Below are 16,424 nucleotides of genomic sequence, written 5' to 3'. Positions count from 1 at the left end.
CAGTTCTGCCAACCTAATACTTTCTAGCATGTGGTTTATACCCCCCTGTATGAAAGATGTGAAGACCACTGCCCAAATTTCTAGTCAAGTCTCTGACACTCACTTGGTTACCTTCAAGCCAGGGCGAATCACTTGGCAGGCAACTTAGAAACCTGAACAATCTTGCTCAGTTTAAATGTCAAATGTCTTGTTATATGAACACCACATCACTATACAGTATTACTGTGTACAACTCCTGAACGTAATGTGAACATAGAGGTGTAGGACTAAGTTCTTTTGAGTGTAAATATGGGTTGGTGGAAAAAACTGTCCAGTCTGGACTGGTGTAAATATTAGTACTTTATGAGTGCTATGAAATAAACTAGTTCTCAACAGTTCAAAGCTGTCAAGTTTTCTTCCAACACGACTGTTTATAAACAAAGCATCAAAATCAAGAAGAAGTTTATCATGCATTCTTTATAGTCTTTAGAATTAAAGCCATGTATTTATTTTCATTTATATTATCTCTGTATATGTGAAACTCATTAGTATACCTCAAATCAAAGAATTAGCACTGACAAGTATGAAAAGCCATGTTTATTTCTTGGAAGGATATACAAACCATATGAATTTCCATCAGCTTGTCAGGTAAATACATGTACAGGTCTACAAAAATGCCAATTTTGGGAACGCTTTCTGAACTGTAGGTATGAAATGTTGGGACAAGCAAGATCTGCTATAATTTTACACCTAACATCAGATGTTCACATTAAGATGTCTGGGACGTGATTGAATCTCTCAAACCTTAATAAGTAGCATCCAATCATACAAACTGTCTTAGCCTTACAATGATATAAACCCTTAAACATAGTGTCTTGAATGTTTGGCCAATACTTACTTTCCATCTACATGTCATACATACATGAAATTGCTTCATGCTGTTTTCCTATCTGGTGGGTGGAGGGGGGACAGGGTTGGGGGGTGCGGGAGGGGGAGGGCCGCCTGGGGGTGCCCCTGGTGGGGGGGCTCCCGGGGGTGGGCCACTGGGGGGTGGGCCTGTGGGAGGTGGGCCTGTGGGAGGGGGGGCACCAGGAGGCAGACTAGGCGGCCTTCCTTGTGGGCCCCCTGGAGGTGCGCCTGGAGGAAGTCCCGGCATGTTGGGTGGCCCACCCGGTGGTCCCGTAGGTTGGCTGGTCGGCGGCCCAGGCTGGGAGCTAGGGGGAACCCCTTGCTGACCAGGGTGCATGCCCATGAAGCCTCTGGGTGGGCCATGGAACCCAGGGGGCATGTTTGGATCCCTGGGTCCCCCCTCCCCTGGAGGCCCCCTGGGATGGAACATCCCCGGATGCATCCCAAAAGGAGGGGGTGGCCCCCTGGGTCCCCCTGGAGGGGCCATGTTGGCAGGGGGTTCCGGCATGCGTGGGGGGCCAGGCGGGGGGCCGGATGGAGGGCCGGTCTGGGGAGGGCCTGAGGGGGGTACACTCGGCTGCTGTTTGGGGTCCAGCTTGAAGTGAAACTGTAGGAAAAACTGGGAGAAAAAAACAGAGCTGTTAAACAGTGTCTATAACACAAGAAAGGGCAAAAAGAGAAATCTCATACATGTTTACACTTGAAAAGGTTGTATACAAACTCTGTCCTTACCTGATGCATTCCTCACATGATTTTTCTGTCATAAGAATTCTTAGGAAGGCTATTACAGAACTGAACTCGGATCATCAAGCAATTAAAATTATTAAGCAAGTTTAAACTGTAATTTCCAACACAAGGTTTTTCTTGACTAAACAACTCCAGTCTTTGTCAAGGATCTATGATAACCTTTTCCACCAAAAGACAGTTTAATTCTGTATAACAATGTGACAGTACTGTTCCTTTACTGAGTAACTCAATCGGATGACAAAGTTGGTTGGTTGTACCTGTTTTGTCTCCCTGTTCCACTGAGTCCAGAACTTCCCTTCACTCTTATCAACCTCTCTGCTGGGGATCTGTGGGGTAAAAACATTCAAGTTTATGTTAAAGTGATCAAAACCAAAGTAAGTACGAGTTCACCATACTTTCCATAAGTTCTGTTCACTGTATTCAACTTAAAATACTCTAAGTCAATACTGCCCAAGAAGACCACTTAAGTGACCTATACTGTCTTTGTGGACAGGTTGTTATTATTGGTTACACTTATGAAAGGTTAGTGTATCTGCTTTTTTTCATTTGCAAACATGTACAGCCATGCAAGCACCCCAGCTGTATAATCAGTCCACTGTCATGTGCTGTACAGTGTACTCCTGTTGCAATTTGACAGAAAGAACACAGTCTCACCTTGAAGGCGATGTTCTCATAAGGCTCCGCTGCGAAGATGAGGTACTGCCAGCGTCTGTCAGGGGGCTCTACTCTCTGTTCGTACGCAGACATGAAGCGGTGTCGTGGGGAGATGCCCTCCACTACCTCAGGGTAGTCAATCTGGGGAAAAACAACAAAACATCAAAGGTCTGCAGTAAACTTTTTCATACACTGTGTTACTGTGAGTACATATGTCAAAACACGTACCCTCATGCAAAACTGTATAAACTACAAAATAACTAAAAGTTTCTGTACTTAACAGACGGTAGCTTTCCCCGTGTCTTAACATTTAGTTAAAGCTGTTAGGTCCAATCTGCAGTTTGCAAGGACACTGCTAGGTGCATGGTTGGCCCAGACAGTAGAATCCCATTCTCGTTCTATTGTTTTTTTTTACACATGCATATTTCCGTGATGCTTTAAAATAAGTTGGTACTTTGATGCATGCAGCAATAATAACCGTGAACAGTTTTAGGTGTCTGAGAGGCAGAGGCTGTATTATCAGACCTACCTGGTACAGCAGACTCTGTTGTCCTGTTTCTGGGTCTCTTTGTTTAGTAACTAGACAAACAAAACAAGAAGTCAGTTTTAAGGGGTTTGCAAGATTTACCACACAGTTATATTACATGATTAAATGATATCATATGATATATAAACCTTGAAAGGCTGTGTTGTATTTTGAAATTCATAAGGATAAGAAGACTCTCTGATGTGGTACTAGTAACCTTTTGACACAAAACTCAGAGTTAGACAGCAAGCAAGGACAAGTCAGTAACACTCTCTAACAGAATATAACAAGTACTAAACATCATAAAGTAACAGTTACATGTATCAAAGGTAGCTTACCTTTGTAACCTGGTCTGCCAATCTTGACAAACTTCTTTGTTTCCACCCTGTCTCTGGCAGGAGCTGGCTGTGCAGGAGAGTCCTTAGCTTCCTTTGCCGCACGTCGAGCCCTGGAAAAGGAAAAACAATTCAATTCAAACTACCAATGATGTGTCATACTATTATTCTCAACTTGCCTCAATAGCATTAAGAGTTTTACTGAACATATTGATAAGTCAAATTATTCATAATATACTATGATATATATCATATAGGAAAAGAACTTCACTTACAAGTTTGCCTGATGTTTCTTTCCTTGGGTATGTGCAAGATAACTTCCCTGGGGACAACAGGAAAAAGAGTTACAATAGGAAAAAGAGTAGTACATTTCTTCTTCTTCTTGAAAACCATGATCCAACAATCTCATTTTGTCTGTCAATAATAAAAACAAAATAATGTCAAACGATAGAAAGATGAACAAAAGAAAACCCTAACTATTCTTCACCTCATTGTTGTGAAGAGTGAGACACAGTTTGCACTCGTACGACCCCAGATGGTTCTTCATAAAATATGGATCCTTGTTGAGATCGATGGTTTCCAGTGCCAACTGTCGGAGCCTCTCCCGCCGGTCCCGGTTGGTCTCCGAGGTGGAGGCCACCCCGCCGCTCCCCGTCTTCCCGCCAGCGCGGTTCTGGAAGTCCATCGTGCCGTTGGCGTACCGTCCACTCGCCTACGATGAAAACACTGATGTTGTCTAGTTTGATCGCTCTTGTGTTGTAGAAAACTCTACTGTACTGTAGTGAGAGAATGGAAGACAACTGTTGAAGAAATAATGCAGAAATATTATTAGATTCTAAATATATTTGCCATTAACAATGGCTGTATACACCAAACTATATCTGATGTCTTAAAAAATTTTTTATATAATTTATGGTGAGGTGCATTAAGTTTTATAAAAATTCATAATTTCATAATTTGAAACATTTGTGGTGATCACTTGTTTTATACAATAATTGAAACGTATTGTTACAAATTCTAGTCGACTGCAGTGAACAAAGTCGTAGTTACTCTTCCTACAGTTTGTTACAAAGAAACCATGCCCCCCTCCCCCAAACTGCACACAAATCGCATGCGGTTGTTCACAACTAAGCTGATTTCTGCCGAATCTAGCACCTTTGTTACGGATTAGAGAGACCAGCGCTCTTTTATAATGTTATTTGCACTCTCCTAATGCTAGATTTCTGAGAAAATGTTACATACAGAGATGAAAATGATGACAAACCTGCAAAAGTTACCGCATCTCACGTTCACCAAACGCACCTACGCAGTGAAGGATGATGGGAGATTTTATTAGGGACAAACCGTTCATCATGTTTACGGGTGGCTGAGATACACCTTTGTTTACTTACTTGAAGTTACTTCTCTGTTACTTCGTTCAGTATCTCAAAAATTCAAGATGGTAATACGCTCCATTAGATTTTAAATACGTTATATACCTATTTGCCATTGGAAAAATCGCTGTAGCTCGTATTGAGGATCGTTGAAATGGGAGTTACTGCATTTTCCCCTATTGACCTTTAACACAGATTGAGGGCCGCGAAACGTGTAACATTGGTTGGTAGAAGATACATTTTTGAACCAATCTAGCAATACAGATTGATACAAAATGATATCAGTTTTCCACTTTAAAATCAGTTATCGTTAATTCTCTTTGCTTGTTAATCTTTTCCAATGGTAGTTTATATTTTTTGTGAAGTTGTAAATAAAAGTGTTTATGTTTAGACGCCCTCTCACGGCTGCTGAGTTGGACAAGTAAAAAACTCTTGAGTTTTTCAGCCAAGTCTTTGCTTTCTACCCGCCTTTCTCAAATAAAAGAAATGGAGATCCGGAAAGATTTGCTGGAACTTCAGCTGTCCGAGCTGGATATGCTGATGAGCATGTACCCCGGAGGTGACGAACTTGTGCTGGACAACCCCGCGGCACCCACGGACATCCGCCGGTTTGTGGACGGGCCCAGGGAGGCCCCGCCCCCGAGACTGGAGTTCACCCTTAACGTTGAAGTTGATGAGCCAAAGGTTTATTATCTGAGTTATTTTATCTTTAAACTTCTGTCGCTGTCTGTTAATTGACTTAAGATGTTTCAGATTTACAGTAATGCATGTGTTTCGAAATCCTCAGTTACTAGTAGCGTATTTCCAAGTTTAATCCAAAGAGAACAGAGTGCCATATAATTATAACGTACAGCCTGAAATAGAAATATTATACACAGTCACTTCAAAGAGGTTGAGAGAAATATAATGATTTACAACACGTAACATATGGAGCATAATAAAAAACACTTTTGTCATGTTTGCCGACTATACTGTTTTTATTTTTGCAATGAACTAATACAGTGTTCAAAGTTACTAGCCACTGACTTGTTAATTAGTATTAACTTTGATAATTCATAAAGTGTTGGGTGTTCAAATACATGTATTGTTTTCTCTCCAAACAGGCCACAGTTGCCATGTGGTGCAGTTTTCCTCCCCTCTACCCCGAGGTGTTGCCAAAAATCCACCTGAGGAGCAAAGAGCTATCCCGCCAGCAGCAAAAGGACATTAACCAGAGCCTTCACTCTTTCCTCGACACTTCAGACTTAGGAGAACTCTGCACAATGCCAGTGGTGCAGTGGATACAGGAAAATGCAGGAAAACACATCACGCTTTCTCTTGCTGAGCTGCAAAGCACAAATACACAGACAGCAAAGGAAGAAAATAAACTGACAAGCTTGTCCAGGTTTTGGATCTACAGCCACCACATCTATAGACAAGAACTGTTGCGTAAAATTCCCGCTTTGGCCAAGGAACTGGATTTGACAGGTTTTTGTCTACCTGGGAAGCCTGGGATAATTTGTGTGGAAGGCCAGACGAAATACTGCGAGGAATATTGGCACAAGCTACGGTACCCCAACTGGAAACACATCTCATGTAAACACAGGGAGGATGTCGAATGTAAGGACCAGAATGAAGAGGCTAAGTTCAGGCTGTTTAATGTGTTTGAGGAGTTGGCATTTGAAGCTCATGGTGACTATGGACTGAGGAATGACTACCACATGGACCTGGGACGGTTTCTGGAGTATCTAAAGGAACACAAGTGTGACTACATGTTTAGCATCTTCTTTGGAGTTGAGGGAAAAGAATCCCGAAAATGAAAAGATGAATAATTGAATTTCAATTCTAGCAGAAACTCAGTTGACTTATACTAACAATCATGAAAGTAATATGAGAATATGAATAAAAGCAGCTGAACTTTGAAGTTGTTGTCATTGTGTTTTCTTTCATTTCATTTTCTTGGTTTTTATGATTGATTCAATCTCTTGTAGACTTAACCTTTATCTTGTCAAATCTTTACTAAATTTGCTACATTGAAAAATGCATCTCCAGACATTGAATGATGTGTAATAAGGTATTATACCAGGAATTTGCCATTAATACATATTTTTCATGATGTCACATTCGTTTATTTCTAAAAATATTCTTTTGCCATGTAATCCGGAAAGTGAGAAACCTGTCAATATCGGCAAAGGGTCTATTGAAACACCGCTTTTATTTCTAAGAATAGACATCGCCGGTTTTCCAAACTTGTTTTTTTACCGGCATTATTGAGTTTGCTGGCCCAAGGCGTGATGACGTCAGGACCTAGTGACGTCACCCGTCCGACGGGACAAGACGAACACGGGGCAAGATGGCGGCGGGTTCGGACGTGTCAAAACTTTGTGGGCTGGTTTTCCTGTCCTGTTTCCTACTTCTGCCGACAGGTAGGCATCTTGCATTATACAGTAACGTGGAATACGTTTGGGGGTAACGTTTGGAAGGCACGATTTTGGATGTCGTCTCCCGACTTTTTGACAACAAAATTTGACTAATACTAGTTCTGGGACGGATAGCTAGCCACCTGGATGCTACGCAACAACTTTTTTCATAGCCTGATCAAGAAATTCAGAGGCTTGAAGAACGGTAAAAATGTTAGCAAGATACAAGATAGTCAGCTTTTATTTCTTTGTAAGCAAAGACTTCGTTCCTGCGAGTTTTGGCATGTTGTTTTTGTTCTTTTTGTTTACTCCAAGGATTTTGTTTCCAAGAGTCCCGGAGAAGTATTTTGCCCTTTTTATAACGAACACAAAGACCATGTAAAATCCGATCTCCAGAATGAATCAATTCTATTCTGTTTTTTTCTCTTTCCTTCTTGCCCTTCTTCTCTATTTGAATAAATAAATAAATGAATTATCGTTGATTTTCGATAAGTTTTCTCGAATCCCTTATCAAAGAGGTTATCAATCAATGACTGTCCTTGGTCTTATCTAAATGAGAAAGTAAAAGTAATCAGAAAGTAAACATTACAAGCGGTACGTAAACATCCACCATGTTGTTGAACACTTCCAAATGTTTAGCTTGTCTACATGTGAGCAGGATGATACAAGAATATGAAATTGATTTCTATTGGTACACCATAAAATAGGTACAAATCTGGATCTAATATATATGAAGTATAAATGTTGCCTAGATTTGGAGACTTTTATGAATATGAAGAGGTTGAGGTGTGCACTGTGCAGAGTGGGTGGAACCCTGTCTTTCTTGTTAAGTGACCCTGTGACACCAGGTGGTCATGTGACGTGCCATGTACGTGATGTCGTGTGTGCGTGCGCAACAGCTCGTTAAAAATGACTCACTGACTGAGTTAATGGCACATTTGTTAACTCCTTTTATTGTGGTTCAGAAACTTTTGAAGGCCGATCTAGTTTTAAATGGTACACTTTGAAGGACAAAGCCTTGCCGAACAGGTTTTTTGTGACATCTGCATCTAATTACTCAGTGTAAAGTGGGCCTGCTAAGCTTATTATATAAGAATTGGGATTGGTTTGCCATATATTTACTCAAAATCTATCATTCAAACTTTTTGCGATGTGTAAAAAGGACTTGTAAATGTATAAGTGCCCTCACAGAGGCCACGTAAATACCGTAGGTGCTAAGATTAGCTCAGTCAACACTCTGTAGGAAGGAGAAAGTGGAGTAATCTTACTGTGTTTGTTTTTCCTCCCCCAGTTTGTGTTTCACAGGAGGGTGACACAAATAATGGTACTGAAGTACTACAGCCGAACACAACAGCAACCAGTCCTGGAGAAGGTGGTGAGGAAGTTCTCACAACTAAAGTACCAACTCAGCCTCCAGTGGAACTGAACACGACATCGTCCGCTGTAGAGGTTGACAGTAAAGCCCCCACACCCACACCCAATGGTACGGCCGAAGCCACCACCGCACCTGGAGAGGTTCCTTCCCAGACCAATGGAACCACCCCCGCACCTGGAGTGGTTCCTTCCGAGGCCAATCCCAATACCACAGTGGTACCAAGTAAAGGGCCTGAACCATCAGTTACCACTAAACCAGCTACCACACCTGCAGTTACTCCGAAGGCCAACACTACAGTAGAGCCCCAACCTGTCGCCTCCACAGAGAGCAAGACGGAAAAAGCGTCCACACCACAGGAGACAACCAAGGCAATAACAAAGCCTTCTACAACAACAGAGTATGTCGCACCAACGAAGAAGGCTACACCGGTACCACCAACTACACCAGTACCGCCACCCATAAGAACCGAACCACCAGAGAAGATGACAACACAGACTGTACCACCAGTGCACACCACCATCCAAGGGGCGACTAACAATGTCACCAACACTACCCAAGGGGACTCCAACAAAGTACCACGTGAGTAGTGGACTACAGGGGAGAACATTTCTGAAAATATGATGGCATGCTTCTATATGCGTACGCATTCGTTCATCTACCAACCATCATATAAATTTTGCATATACAATGCACTAGTTTGATTGCAAAAGCTCATTTTTGACAGTTTTGTAATTTTTGTACAATTGTCTCAGATATTTAGGATTTTTAAAAAACATCTTTCTCCTTTCAAATTTACATGGCATTGTAGTACAATTATATATGTGTGCTTGTATTGTGTATTGTATGTAATGTCAAAGCAAGGATATTATATTGTCCTTGGTCAAAGACACCAACCAATGGTAAGAAACCCCAAAGAACATGTTAGTCCTGAGACACAAAATCATTGACTTAGTCTCATTCTCACTCACAGAATACCATGACAACCAGACGTTGGACCCCGCCCTTGCGTTCTTCGTTGCCGTGCTGGTTATCCTGGTGGTCATTGCTCTGGTCGCAACCATCTGGTGGAAACAGCGACGTGCAAACTTCCAGACTATCGGTGGAGACGTACCAATGGTAAGAGTTAGTGGCACTTCATGTAGTTTATGGTATCAAGTAACACAGTAATGTACTGTCATGAACAATGTTGTAATGTTGAATGGGAATAAGGTGCTACAAGTGAATTTACATGTTGTAATTACTTACCTTGAATGTTGATATCCAATACTCAATGCATGTTATGGAATTGATATGATGGCTGTAAACTGTTTGCATGTATTCAGGTTTCTGATGTGCTAAAAAGGTAGTACAGTACATATTCTAAGATAGGATTGTTTTATAAATGTATGACTGCTATGATTTAAAGTACAAGTCAGCTTCAGTATGCCATGTGCCTGTAATGCTGTGTGGAACAGGTAGGTGGTGCTGGTGACTTGTCTTCTGTAGTGTGGTGATCTTTCATCCCTGAAAGAAAATGCAGATCTACATTTTGTTCTCTTGCAAGTACATATAGATACATCTTACACAAGGAAATCATTACTCCAGTAACTGGATAGATCTTAAAAACTGCCAGACATTTCAAGTACTTAGCATCCACTACTTTTTGCCAGTGACTAAGTAGTGGATGCTACTTAAAACGTTTTCGAAGTCTATACAGTTGCTTGAGTAACTATTTCATTGTGTATCTCATTACCTGGATGTCTAACCTTCGTTGTAGGCACATCTGCATAAATGCACTGCATTGACAAAATCTCACCTGTGGTGAAGGCACACTCGCCCCCCTCCCACTTCTAGTACAGTACCTGCGCTAATTGTGACATCCCCTCTGTCTCTCCCTGTTGCTACATCACAGAGTTGGTTCTCAAAGTCTGGAAAGAGAGGGTTTGAGCGACTAGACGATACCGAGCCTATGTTGGTGAGATATTTCATGTACAAACCTAACCACTGTTCACTTGTTTGTGTCATAACAACGGACTTTCATTTTTTTTCTTACAGAATGCCATGCAATTGCCCAATCTATTCAGAAAGAAGGTATAGCCTGTCTGTCTACTAATGAAATGCATGCAGTAGTGTTAGGGAGTGGTTTGTTGGATGTTGTGTTAACTCTAGATGCTATACAGGGTTTTGTAAAAATCACTGGTTGTTTAATTGTGGAGCATGGAATACCCTGTGTTGACGTTTTAGACCCTCTTGACTACACCTTTTATAATCCTGTAGCACAGTACAGTCAAACTTGCCCAAGAGAATCACTGCTAGTGTTTGTGCAATGTAAAATGGTGCTTGCTGGGTCACTGGGTAGATGGGGGAAGTCTATTCGTGTTTTATTCTGTTGTTGTTGTCTTGTCACCATGCTTTTTGTATAAGACCACTTGTCCTTGAAGACCATGTTTTGTTGGTCCCCTGGGTGGTTGTCTCAGACAAGTTTGACTGTCCCTTTCTTTAGCAATCCTCTTTTAACAGCATGGCAAGGTGACGGTGGGGTTTCCTATTGGTAACTTGAGAGTCAACCCTCTAACATCTTCAATACTGTGTTTTTCAGGACGACTTGGAAGAATCTCACCTCATCGCAAATGCTCGTTAACAGGACACCTACCAGAACCACAACACAACTTGTGCCTTAAACGTTTACAATTACATCAGACCAGAAGCAGGGTGGTTCCAGTTTGATGCAATCCTAGTTATGCAGTAGCTTTGGAGCTTATATAAGAAAACTTTTAAGTTTTCATGATTAACGTACAGCTGTAATATATAACTGATATTTGGCAGAACATACTTTTGGTTGTGGGTATTTTGTTCCTATTGACCGTTTGAATTTTTACAGCTATAGTTTTCTAGTTTTTGCACTACTTTCAATCTTTTCTGTTGCCAAATCAATACCACAGAAACTTTTTTCAAAGGGAAAACTTATTATTTGACAGCATCATTAAGTGAATTTTTCTGTACTTTCAGTATCTATTGTTTTCTGCAGTGTTATATTCCAGAGGGAGATTTACTATAGAATTTGTACAAAATCTTAGAAAACAACCATCCAACTTAACTTTTAGACTTATAACTATTACAAATGTACAGCTATTTTCAAGTAGAGGTTTCAGAAGGGGGCCAAAAGACATACATGTATGAATGTAGATTAAAAATTGATGTATATTTTCTTCTGGGCAACAGATAATATATAATCTATCTCTTCCTTGTAAGCTGCAGTATAAAATGTGCATTTAAGTCTATTTTGTGCTCTCAAGATCATGTAGTTTTCCAGCAAGTGTTCAACAATGTTAATATGCAATACAAAGAAGACTTGGTGTGAAATTGTGGTGTCATATCATGTAGTTTAGACAGAAGTTGTCAAGACTCTGGCATGGCTATAGAAACTGGATTTCGTCTTCCATCTACTTCAGTTATTTTGTTTCTCAAGTAATACCTCCTTAACTGTTTGAACTTGTACAAGTCACTAGAATACAAGGGACCAGTTTTATTCTGTCATTGTAATGTGGCATTTGGGTTACTCCCACAATGGTGCTCTTGCACATGGTGAACAGAGCTGCACCATCATGTTCCTGTCCTGAGCCATGTGCTCGGCTCAGTTAGGGTAATGTTGTGCTTTTGGGGGTTGATGAATCAAAAAGGAAGTGTTCAAGATGTGTCAAGTCTGTAACTTTGTGCTTGCCTGGGACAACAAATTGTCTACTGTATGTGTGCAACAGAGTACAGGGAAAATAGGAATCATGCAACAAATGTTTGTCTGAATAGGTAGGGTAGAACTTGTGCAGAAATCTTTTCTTGTCAAGATATCTTTAATGTCTTGTCATAAGTGCCTCATGCTGCTAGAAGCTTTCTTTTCCATTCCTTGGTGTAAACTGGTCTTTTAGCAAACGTAACCTCAGTTGTCTATAAACATATCCTGTACTACTAGTATTTGAATTCAACTGATACCATTCCCTGGTATGACTTTTTGTAGATACTTCTCTTTACTTACCTTTTAACTGAAAAATAGCAAAGTAAGATTCATAGCATGATCAAGCTGTTCAAATTCTGGTATGAGAGTGTAAGCTTCTTTCTCCGTAGGATGTTCATAGTGGGTCTATATTTGAAACCAGAGTATTTTAGGAAATTAAAACAGGTGGAAGACTCAGACTCTTGCTTTCACAGCCTTTTCTTTGTTATGTGTCTTATATATGTAAATTAGGGCTGCCTTCATCAAATGTAACATCAGGTACATGTACTGGTACAGAGGCTGACCTGTACCTGAACAATTTGACAAATTAACATGTTCTTCTGAACATCCACAATAATATTAAATACAGTAACTTGACAGAATCTTTATTCAGATAAAACAGGACAGAACTAGTTGGCCGTATGCCATATTCAAACAAAACAGTAATATGTGGACTGTTTTTTGCTGCAGTATTTTGGTCGACCTGTGCTTAATTGATTTTTGCGGTACTGTACCGGTACACTACTGATACGCAGCCCTAATGTAAACTAGTGTCTACCACCCCTGGTGGAAAAAAACAACACATCATTTCACACACAGTATTCAAAGGTCTGGCTGATACTTTAATTGAGCATTTGCCTCTAGAGGATTCTTTTACAATATACGACAATACAAATAAAGTAATACTTTAATAACTTTAACTAAAATAGTGACAACATCTACCATTCAAATGTTGGTTGTGTAGGTAAAGAGCATGATTGTTCCACTCCAAAGGGCCTGTACAAAAAGATCCGGGCACCGTACAAGCACAGGTCTTGCCTAACCGCAAGAGTTGACTGAGGTAAAGAGTCTGGAAATGTTGCCACTTCCCCTTAACCACTACATCGAGGTACTGGACTAATGCATTCTACATGGCAGCGAAGAGAGAGTTTTATAGGTTTTTTTTGTTTTACTTTACAGGAGTGGAACTCACAGAGACACACGGCAGAAATGTGTTTCTCAAAAGTCAAGCCACTGTACGGTGCACTCAGCACCCAGGGAAAAAAGAATTCACGGAATTCTACCAAAAGTGTGATGTGATCAATGTACATAAAAAATCAACTGCCTACAGCAACAGATGGAATCATATATAACAGCAATGTCCCCTTCCCAAATGCCTCAGAATAAAATGCACATCTTTTTTACATTGCAACATGGAATAGTTTGGGCAATAAATGCAGAGAAAACGTCGACAGCACAAACAACTGAATGCCAGCAATCCAGGCATCTACTCAGGTCTCCAGGACAGCACAACTTTGCACATACAGGTACTTTTGTCACTAGCTAAAATGAGGATACAATAACATGGCAACAGGGCAGGCTCTAAAAACTGGACCCCTTGCTGCATAGGAGCAGCACAGGGCCAGCCACACTACCTATACATCTGCACGTGACAATAAAAACCTAACTATCTTGGTGATTCCTATGACACACACTCACAACCATAGGAACTCGTAAGGTTCTTGGGTCAATAAAATACAGTACAGGGTTTCTCCCCTACCTAACATCTAATACAAAATCTGCAATAATACAAAAGGGATACAAAATAAAGGGGAAATAAGAGAAAAGAAAGCAATAAGGACGAATCAAGTTTACAACTGAACTTTTTGGTTCCTATTCTCAATGTTGGCAGCTTTATAGTCATCAGAAATGCAGAACAAAACTCCAAACTCGAGATATTAAAAACAGTACAAAATCATTCTTGTCTCTCATTCTGCCATAACTTACAACTTTATAAAATTATGGGTTGACCAAGTGGAAAATTCTGAGCTCATTCAGCCGAGAATTCTCATTTAAAATTTTCCTTATCCAGTCACTGCTTTTCCCACCGCTAGTTAAAAACAGACCTTGTTAGGATTTCCATTTAAAAACTGCAGGTTTGTGTTTTTAAAAAGGCCCATTTTCTGCTGGGAGGAACACTGAAAATAAATCCATTTCACAAAAATAATTTATGAGAGGTAATAAATATACACACAACACGCCACAAGGCGGGCAGACACATCCAGGCTGATACGGTGGACAAACACGGAGGTTTTTTTTCAAGCCTACTTACAGCACTCCGCCTGAGCTATGAACAACAATGAGGTGGGATAATTTATACATCAAGTATCTTGACTCTCTGTCCATAGGTACCCTTTGTCCACTGGCCTTGGTTCCTTGGCTTATTGCATGAAGTACTCAGGATGCCCAGGCCCCCCAGGTGACGCCTCCTTCTCAAATCGTTTGGCTTCCTCCTGCATGCTTTCTTTTATCTTAAGTATCGCTGCTGATTCGTTCTGATCCTGCAGGGAAACAGAAAACAGACAGGGGGACTCAGTGCACAGGCCTTGCAACGGCAGGGGAGAGAGAGAGAAGTGGTGCCTGGCAAGAAAGGGATTTCTGCACTTGTTGGCTGGGGTACGTGTATTTCTTGAAGCGATAGCTTTCTTCATTTTTTGGCATCACTTTGAATTGTGTGATTAACCATAGGCACCATTTTCACAAGTAATATTGGCTTTGCATTGCAGCAAAAGAGTAGGTATCATTCCTTCAATTACATGTAAATATGTAAATCACAATTTGCTGGAAACAGTTAACAGTGTTGCTTACATTTTTTTGACAACTTACATGGCATCAAGGTACAGTATAGAGCATGGGTAGGCCAAACATACAATATTAGCTCAATCACATTTTGTCAATAACACACTATGATTGGATTTCCATTATTCTCATCAATGCACAGTCTAGCCCTCAAAAAGCACCAAATCACATCAAATAGGAAATCAGGTAAAGGAAACAGAGTTAAATGAGATCAAAGGAGAAAGAAACAGGTTTCCAATTGGTCGTCTTACAGTTACAGCTCATTTAAGTAATTCCTTATTCAACCACAGCCATATGCAGACCCCTTAATCGCACAGAGACCAACAAATCAAGAATTAAGGGAAAGAGAGCTAAGTAAGTCTTGAGGCTACAAATAATAAAGCAAATACACCTGCACTGCACTGCATGCTCTTTCTATGCCCAGTGCATCATGCGCATGCAAACTCTGCTCATTACCATAGATTAGCAGTTGGGCCAGAGTTAGATTTGCCACAGTTATTATCACTAGTAGGATCACAAAATCTGATCTTGACCTGTCAATCAACTTTATTTCCTTCGTCATCGCTGTAATTGGGACACCTACCTCTACAGAAAAACAGGAAAACAAAAACATGTCTCTAAACAACACAAAACATTCAGCTAACTACACAAGAGGCATCACTGCATGAGTAGGCATACAAATACACCATCTCCACAGTTTCAAGACACAAGTATGAAGCCATGCATGTGCAAGGAAAAATACAATTAATACCAAAGTGCAAAGAGTGCAAAGATTGAAGGAACGAGCAATGCCAGCAAGAAACTCCTAATTAGCATCACTCTCATGATTCATGTACTGTCCACTTGGGTAGCATGCCAGCGATCCGGCCTGGGCAAGAGCATGCTTACAGCTGTTTATCTCCTATACATGCACGAGTGGAGCCGGTCTTCAGCCAGGCACTACAGTTTTCGCCATGGAGGGTGTGCACCAGAAAATAATGGCAATGGATGGACTGAATTTCTCATGAAAATGGCATGGGGATCTCATTTGCATCAACATGTGTGGAGAAAAGTATGAAGAGGAAATCTTTCCTCGCTGTTAGCAGAGATGACAGGCATGAGTTCTGGCATTTGTTTCTTAGCTCTTTAGTTCACTGCTGTTTCGAAGAACTGTTCTTTAACCTGGGAATCTGTTTCACCACACTCATGTGCAAGTTTTTTAAACACAAAGTTAAGGCAAAGTGAGAAAAAGATGTAAAAAAACCCTGTACATTGTAAAAGACCTGTAAAATGTTTAACCAATATTCCCCACCCATTTACAATTCAGACAAAGCCTCCACACCTACGAAGTGTCAGTTGTTCAGTAATACGGGTTCTAATACTGTCCACTTTAAGTGACAATAGACATTTTAAATCTTGTATCTCAGAATCAAATGCCAGAACCATCATGACGAAGGGAAGACTGGTTATTAGAGTTTAGAGAGGGAGACATGAGTAGGGAGACAAGCAGTAGTGGGGAGAAGGCAGCAGTGGCAAGAGCTACAAGGTAGTTATCTACTCTA

At 40.7% G+C, this 16,424-nt stretch overlaps 4 protein-coding genes across 18 annotated transcripts in view; 2 read left to right on the top strand and 2 right to left on the bottom strand.

The window, feature by feature from the left end:
* Window positions 1-925: 925 nt before the first annotated feature.
* Window positions 926-4,692, bottom strand: LOC109486025 (splicing factor 3A subunit 2-like). The gene is made up of 9 exons (XM_019789719.1): window positions 4,629-4,692; window positions 4,415-4,452; window positions 3,638-3,926; window positions 3,426-3,472; window positions 3,154-3,263; window positions 2,819-2,868; window positions 2,290-2,430; window positions 1,893-1,961; window positions 926-1,507 (listed from the first exon to the last, which is right to left on the bottom strand). The coding sequence occupies exons 3-9, from the start codon at window positions 3,833-3,835 to the stop codon at window positions 926-928; spliced, it is 1,197 nt and encodes a 398-aa protein (XP_019645278.1). The 5' UTR covers window positions 3,836-3,926; window positions 4,415-4,452; window positions 4,629-4,692.
* A 239-nt stretch (window positions 4,693-4,931) lies between these two features.
* LOC109486327 (RWD domain-containing protein 2A-like) lies at window positions 4,932-6,374 on the top strand. The gene is made up of 2 exons (XM_019790145.1): window positions 4,932-5,207; window positions 5,627-6,374. The coding sequence occupies exons 1-2, from the start codon at window positions 5,010-5,012 to the stop codon at window positions 6,320-6,322; spliced, it is 894 nt and encodes a 297-aa protein (XP_019645704.1). The 5' UTR covers window positions 4,932-5,009; the 3' UTR covers window positions 6,323-6,374.
* A 453-nt stretch (window positions 6,375-6,827) lies between these two features.
* On the top strand, window positions 6,828-12,462 carry LOC109486316 (platelet glycoprotein Ib alpha chain-like). 3 transcript variants are annotated; one of them, XM_019790133.1, is made up of 6 exons: window positions 6,828-6,928; window positions 8,214-8,876; window positions 9,268-9,413; window positions 10,189-10,251; window positions 10,332-10,367; window positions 10,876-12,462. In XM_019790133.1, exons 1-6 carry the CDS (start codon window positions 6,856-6,858, stop codon window positions 10,915-10,917), a joined length of 1,023 nt encoding a protein of 340 aa, XP_019645692.1. In that variant the 5' UTR covers window positions 6,828-6,855; the 3' UTR covers window positions 10,918-12,462. The 3 variants fall into 3 exon arrangements, with proteins under 3 accessions (XP_019645692.1, XP_019645691.1, XP_019645690.1); XM_019790132.1 differs by lacking the exon at window positions 10,189-10,251; XM_019790131.1 differs by lacking the exon at window positions 10,332-10,367.
* Window positions 12,463-12,866: 404 nt separating this feature from the next.
* LOC109486298 (single-stranded DNA-binding protein 3-like) overlaps window positions 12,867-16,424 on the bottom strand; it is a 74,088-nt gene continuing 70,530 nt past the window's right edge. For 12 of the 13 annotated variants that reach the window (XM_019790092.1, XM_019790096.1, XM_019790094.1 and 9 more), the window contains one exon: window positions 12,867-14,585. In XM_019790092.1, coding sequence (XP_019645651.1) covers window positions 14,466-14,585 — 120 coding nt within the window. In that variant the 3' untranslated portion in view covers window positions 12,867-14,465. Of the gene's footprint in view, window positions 14,586-15,416; window positions 15,469-16,424 lie in introns of all 13 variants that reach the window. The other variant, XM_019790104.1, reaches the window with a different exon arrangement.

This window comes from Branchiostoma belcheri, unplaced genomic scaffold (assembly GCF_001625305.1).
Source record: "Branchiostoma belcheri isolate BF01 breed outbred unplaced genomic scaffold, Haploidv18h27 scaffold8, whole genome shotgun sequence".
Classification (NCBI taxonomy): domain Eukaryota; kingdom Metazoa; phylum Chordata; class Leptocardii; order Amphioxiformes; family Branchiostomatidae; genus Branchiostoma; species Branchiostoma belcheri.
This window is presented reverse-complemented; position numbering and strand designations above follow the sequence as displayed.

What these genes read in the sequence shown, in the direction of transcription:
- LOC109486316 (XM_019790133.1), top strand. Translation starts at nt 6,856, where the DNA reads ATGGCGGCGGGTTCGGACGTGTCAAAACTTTGTGGGCTGGTTTTCCTG. An exon ending in TTTCCTACTTCTGCCGACAG is followed by an intron (nt 6,929 to 8,213) that starts GTAGGCATCTTG and finishes TTCCTCCCCCAG; the next exon opens with TTTGTGTTTCACAGGAGGGT. An exon ending in ACGATACCGAGCCTATGTTG is followed by an intron (nt 10,252 to 10,331) that starts GTGAGATATTTC and finishes TTTTTCTTACAG; the next exon opens with AATGCCATGCAATTGCCCAA.
- LOC109486327 (XM_019790145.1), top strand. Translation starts at nt 5,010, where the DNA reads ATGGAGATCCGGAAAGATTTGCTGGAACTTCAGCTGTCCGAGCTGGAT. An exon ending in TTGAAGTTGATGAGCCAAAG is followed by an intron (nt 5,208 to 5,626) that starts GTTTATTATCTG and finishes CTCTCCAAACAG; the next exon opens with GCCACAGTTGCCATGTGGTG.
- LOC109486025 (XM_019789719.1), bottom strand. Translation starts at nt 3,835, where the DNA reads ATGGACTTCCAGAACCGCGCTGGCGGGAAGACGGGGAGCGGCGGGGTG. An exon ending in TCACTCTTCACAACAATGAG is followed by an intron (nt 3,473 to 3,637) that starts GTGAAGAATAGT and finishes TGTTGTCCCCAG; the next exon opens with GGAAGTTATCTTGCACATAC. An exon ending in AACAGAGTCTGCTGTACCAG is followed by an intron (nt 2,431 to 2,818) that starts GTAGGTCTGATA and finishes GTTTTTCCCCAG; the next exon opens with ATTGACTACCCTGAGGTAGT.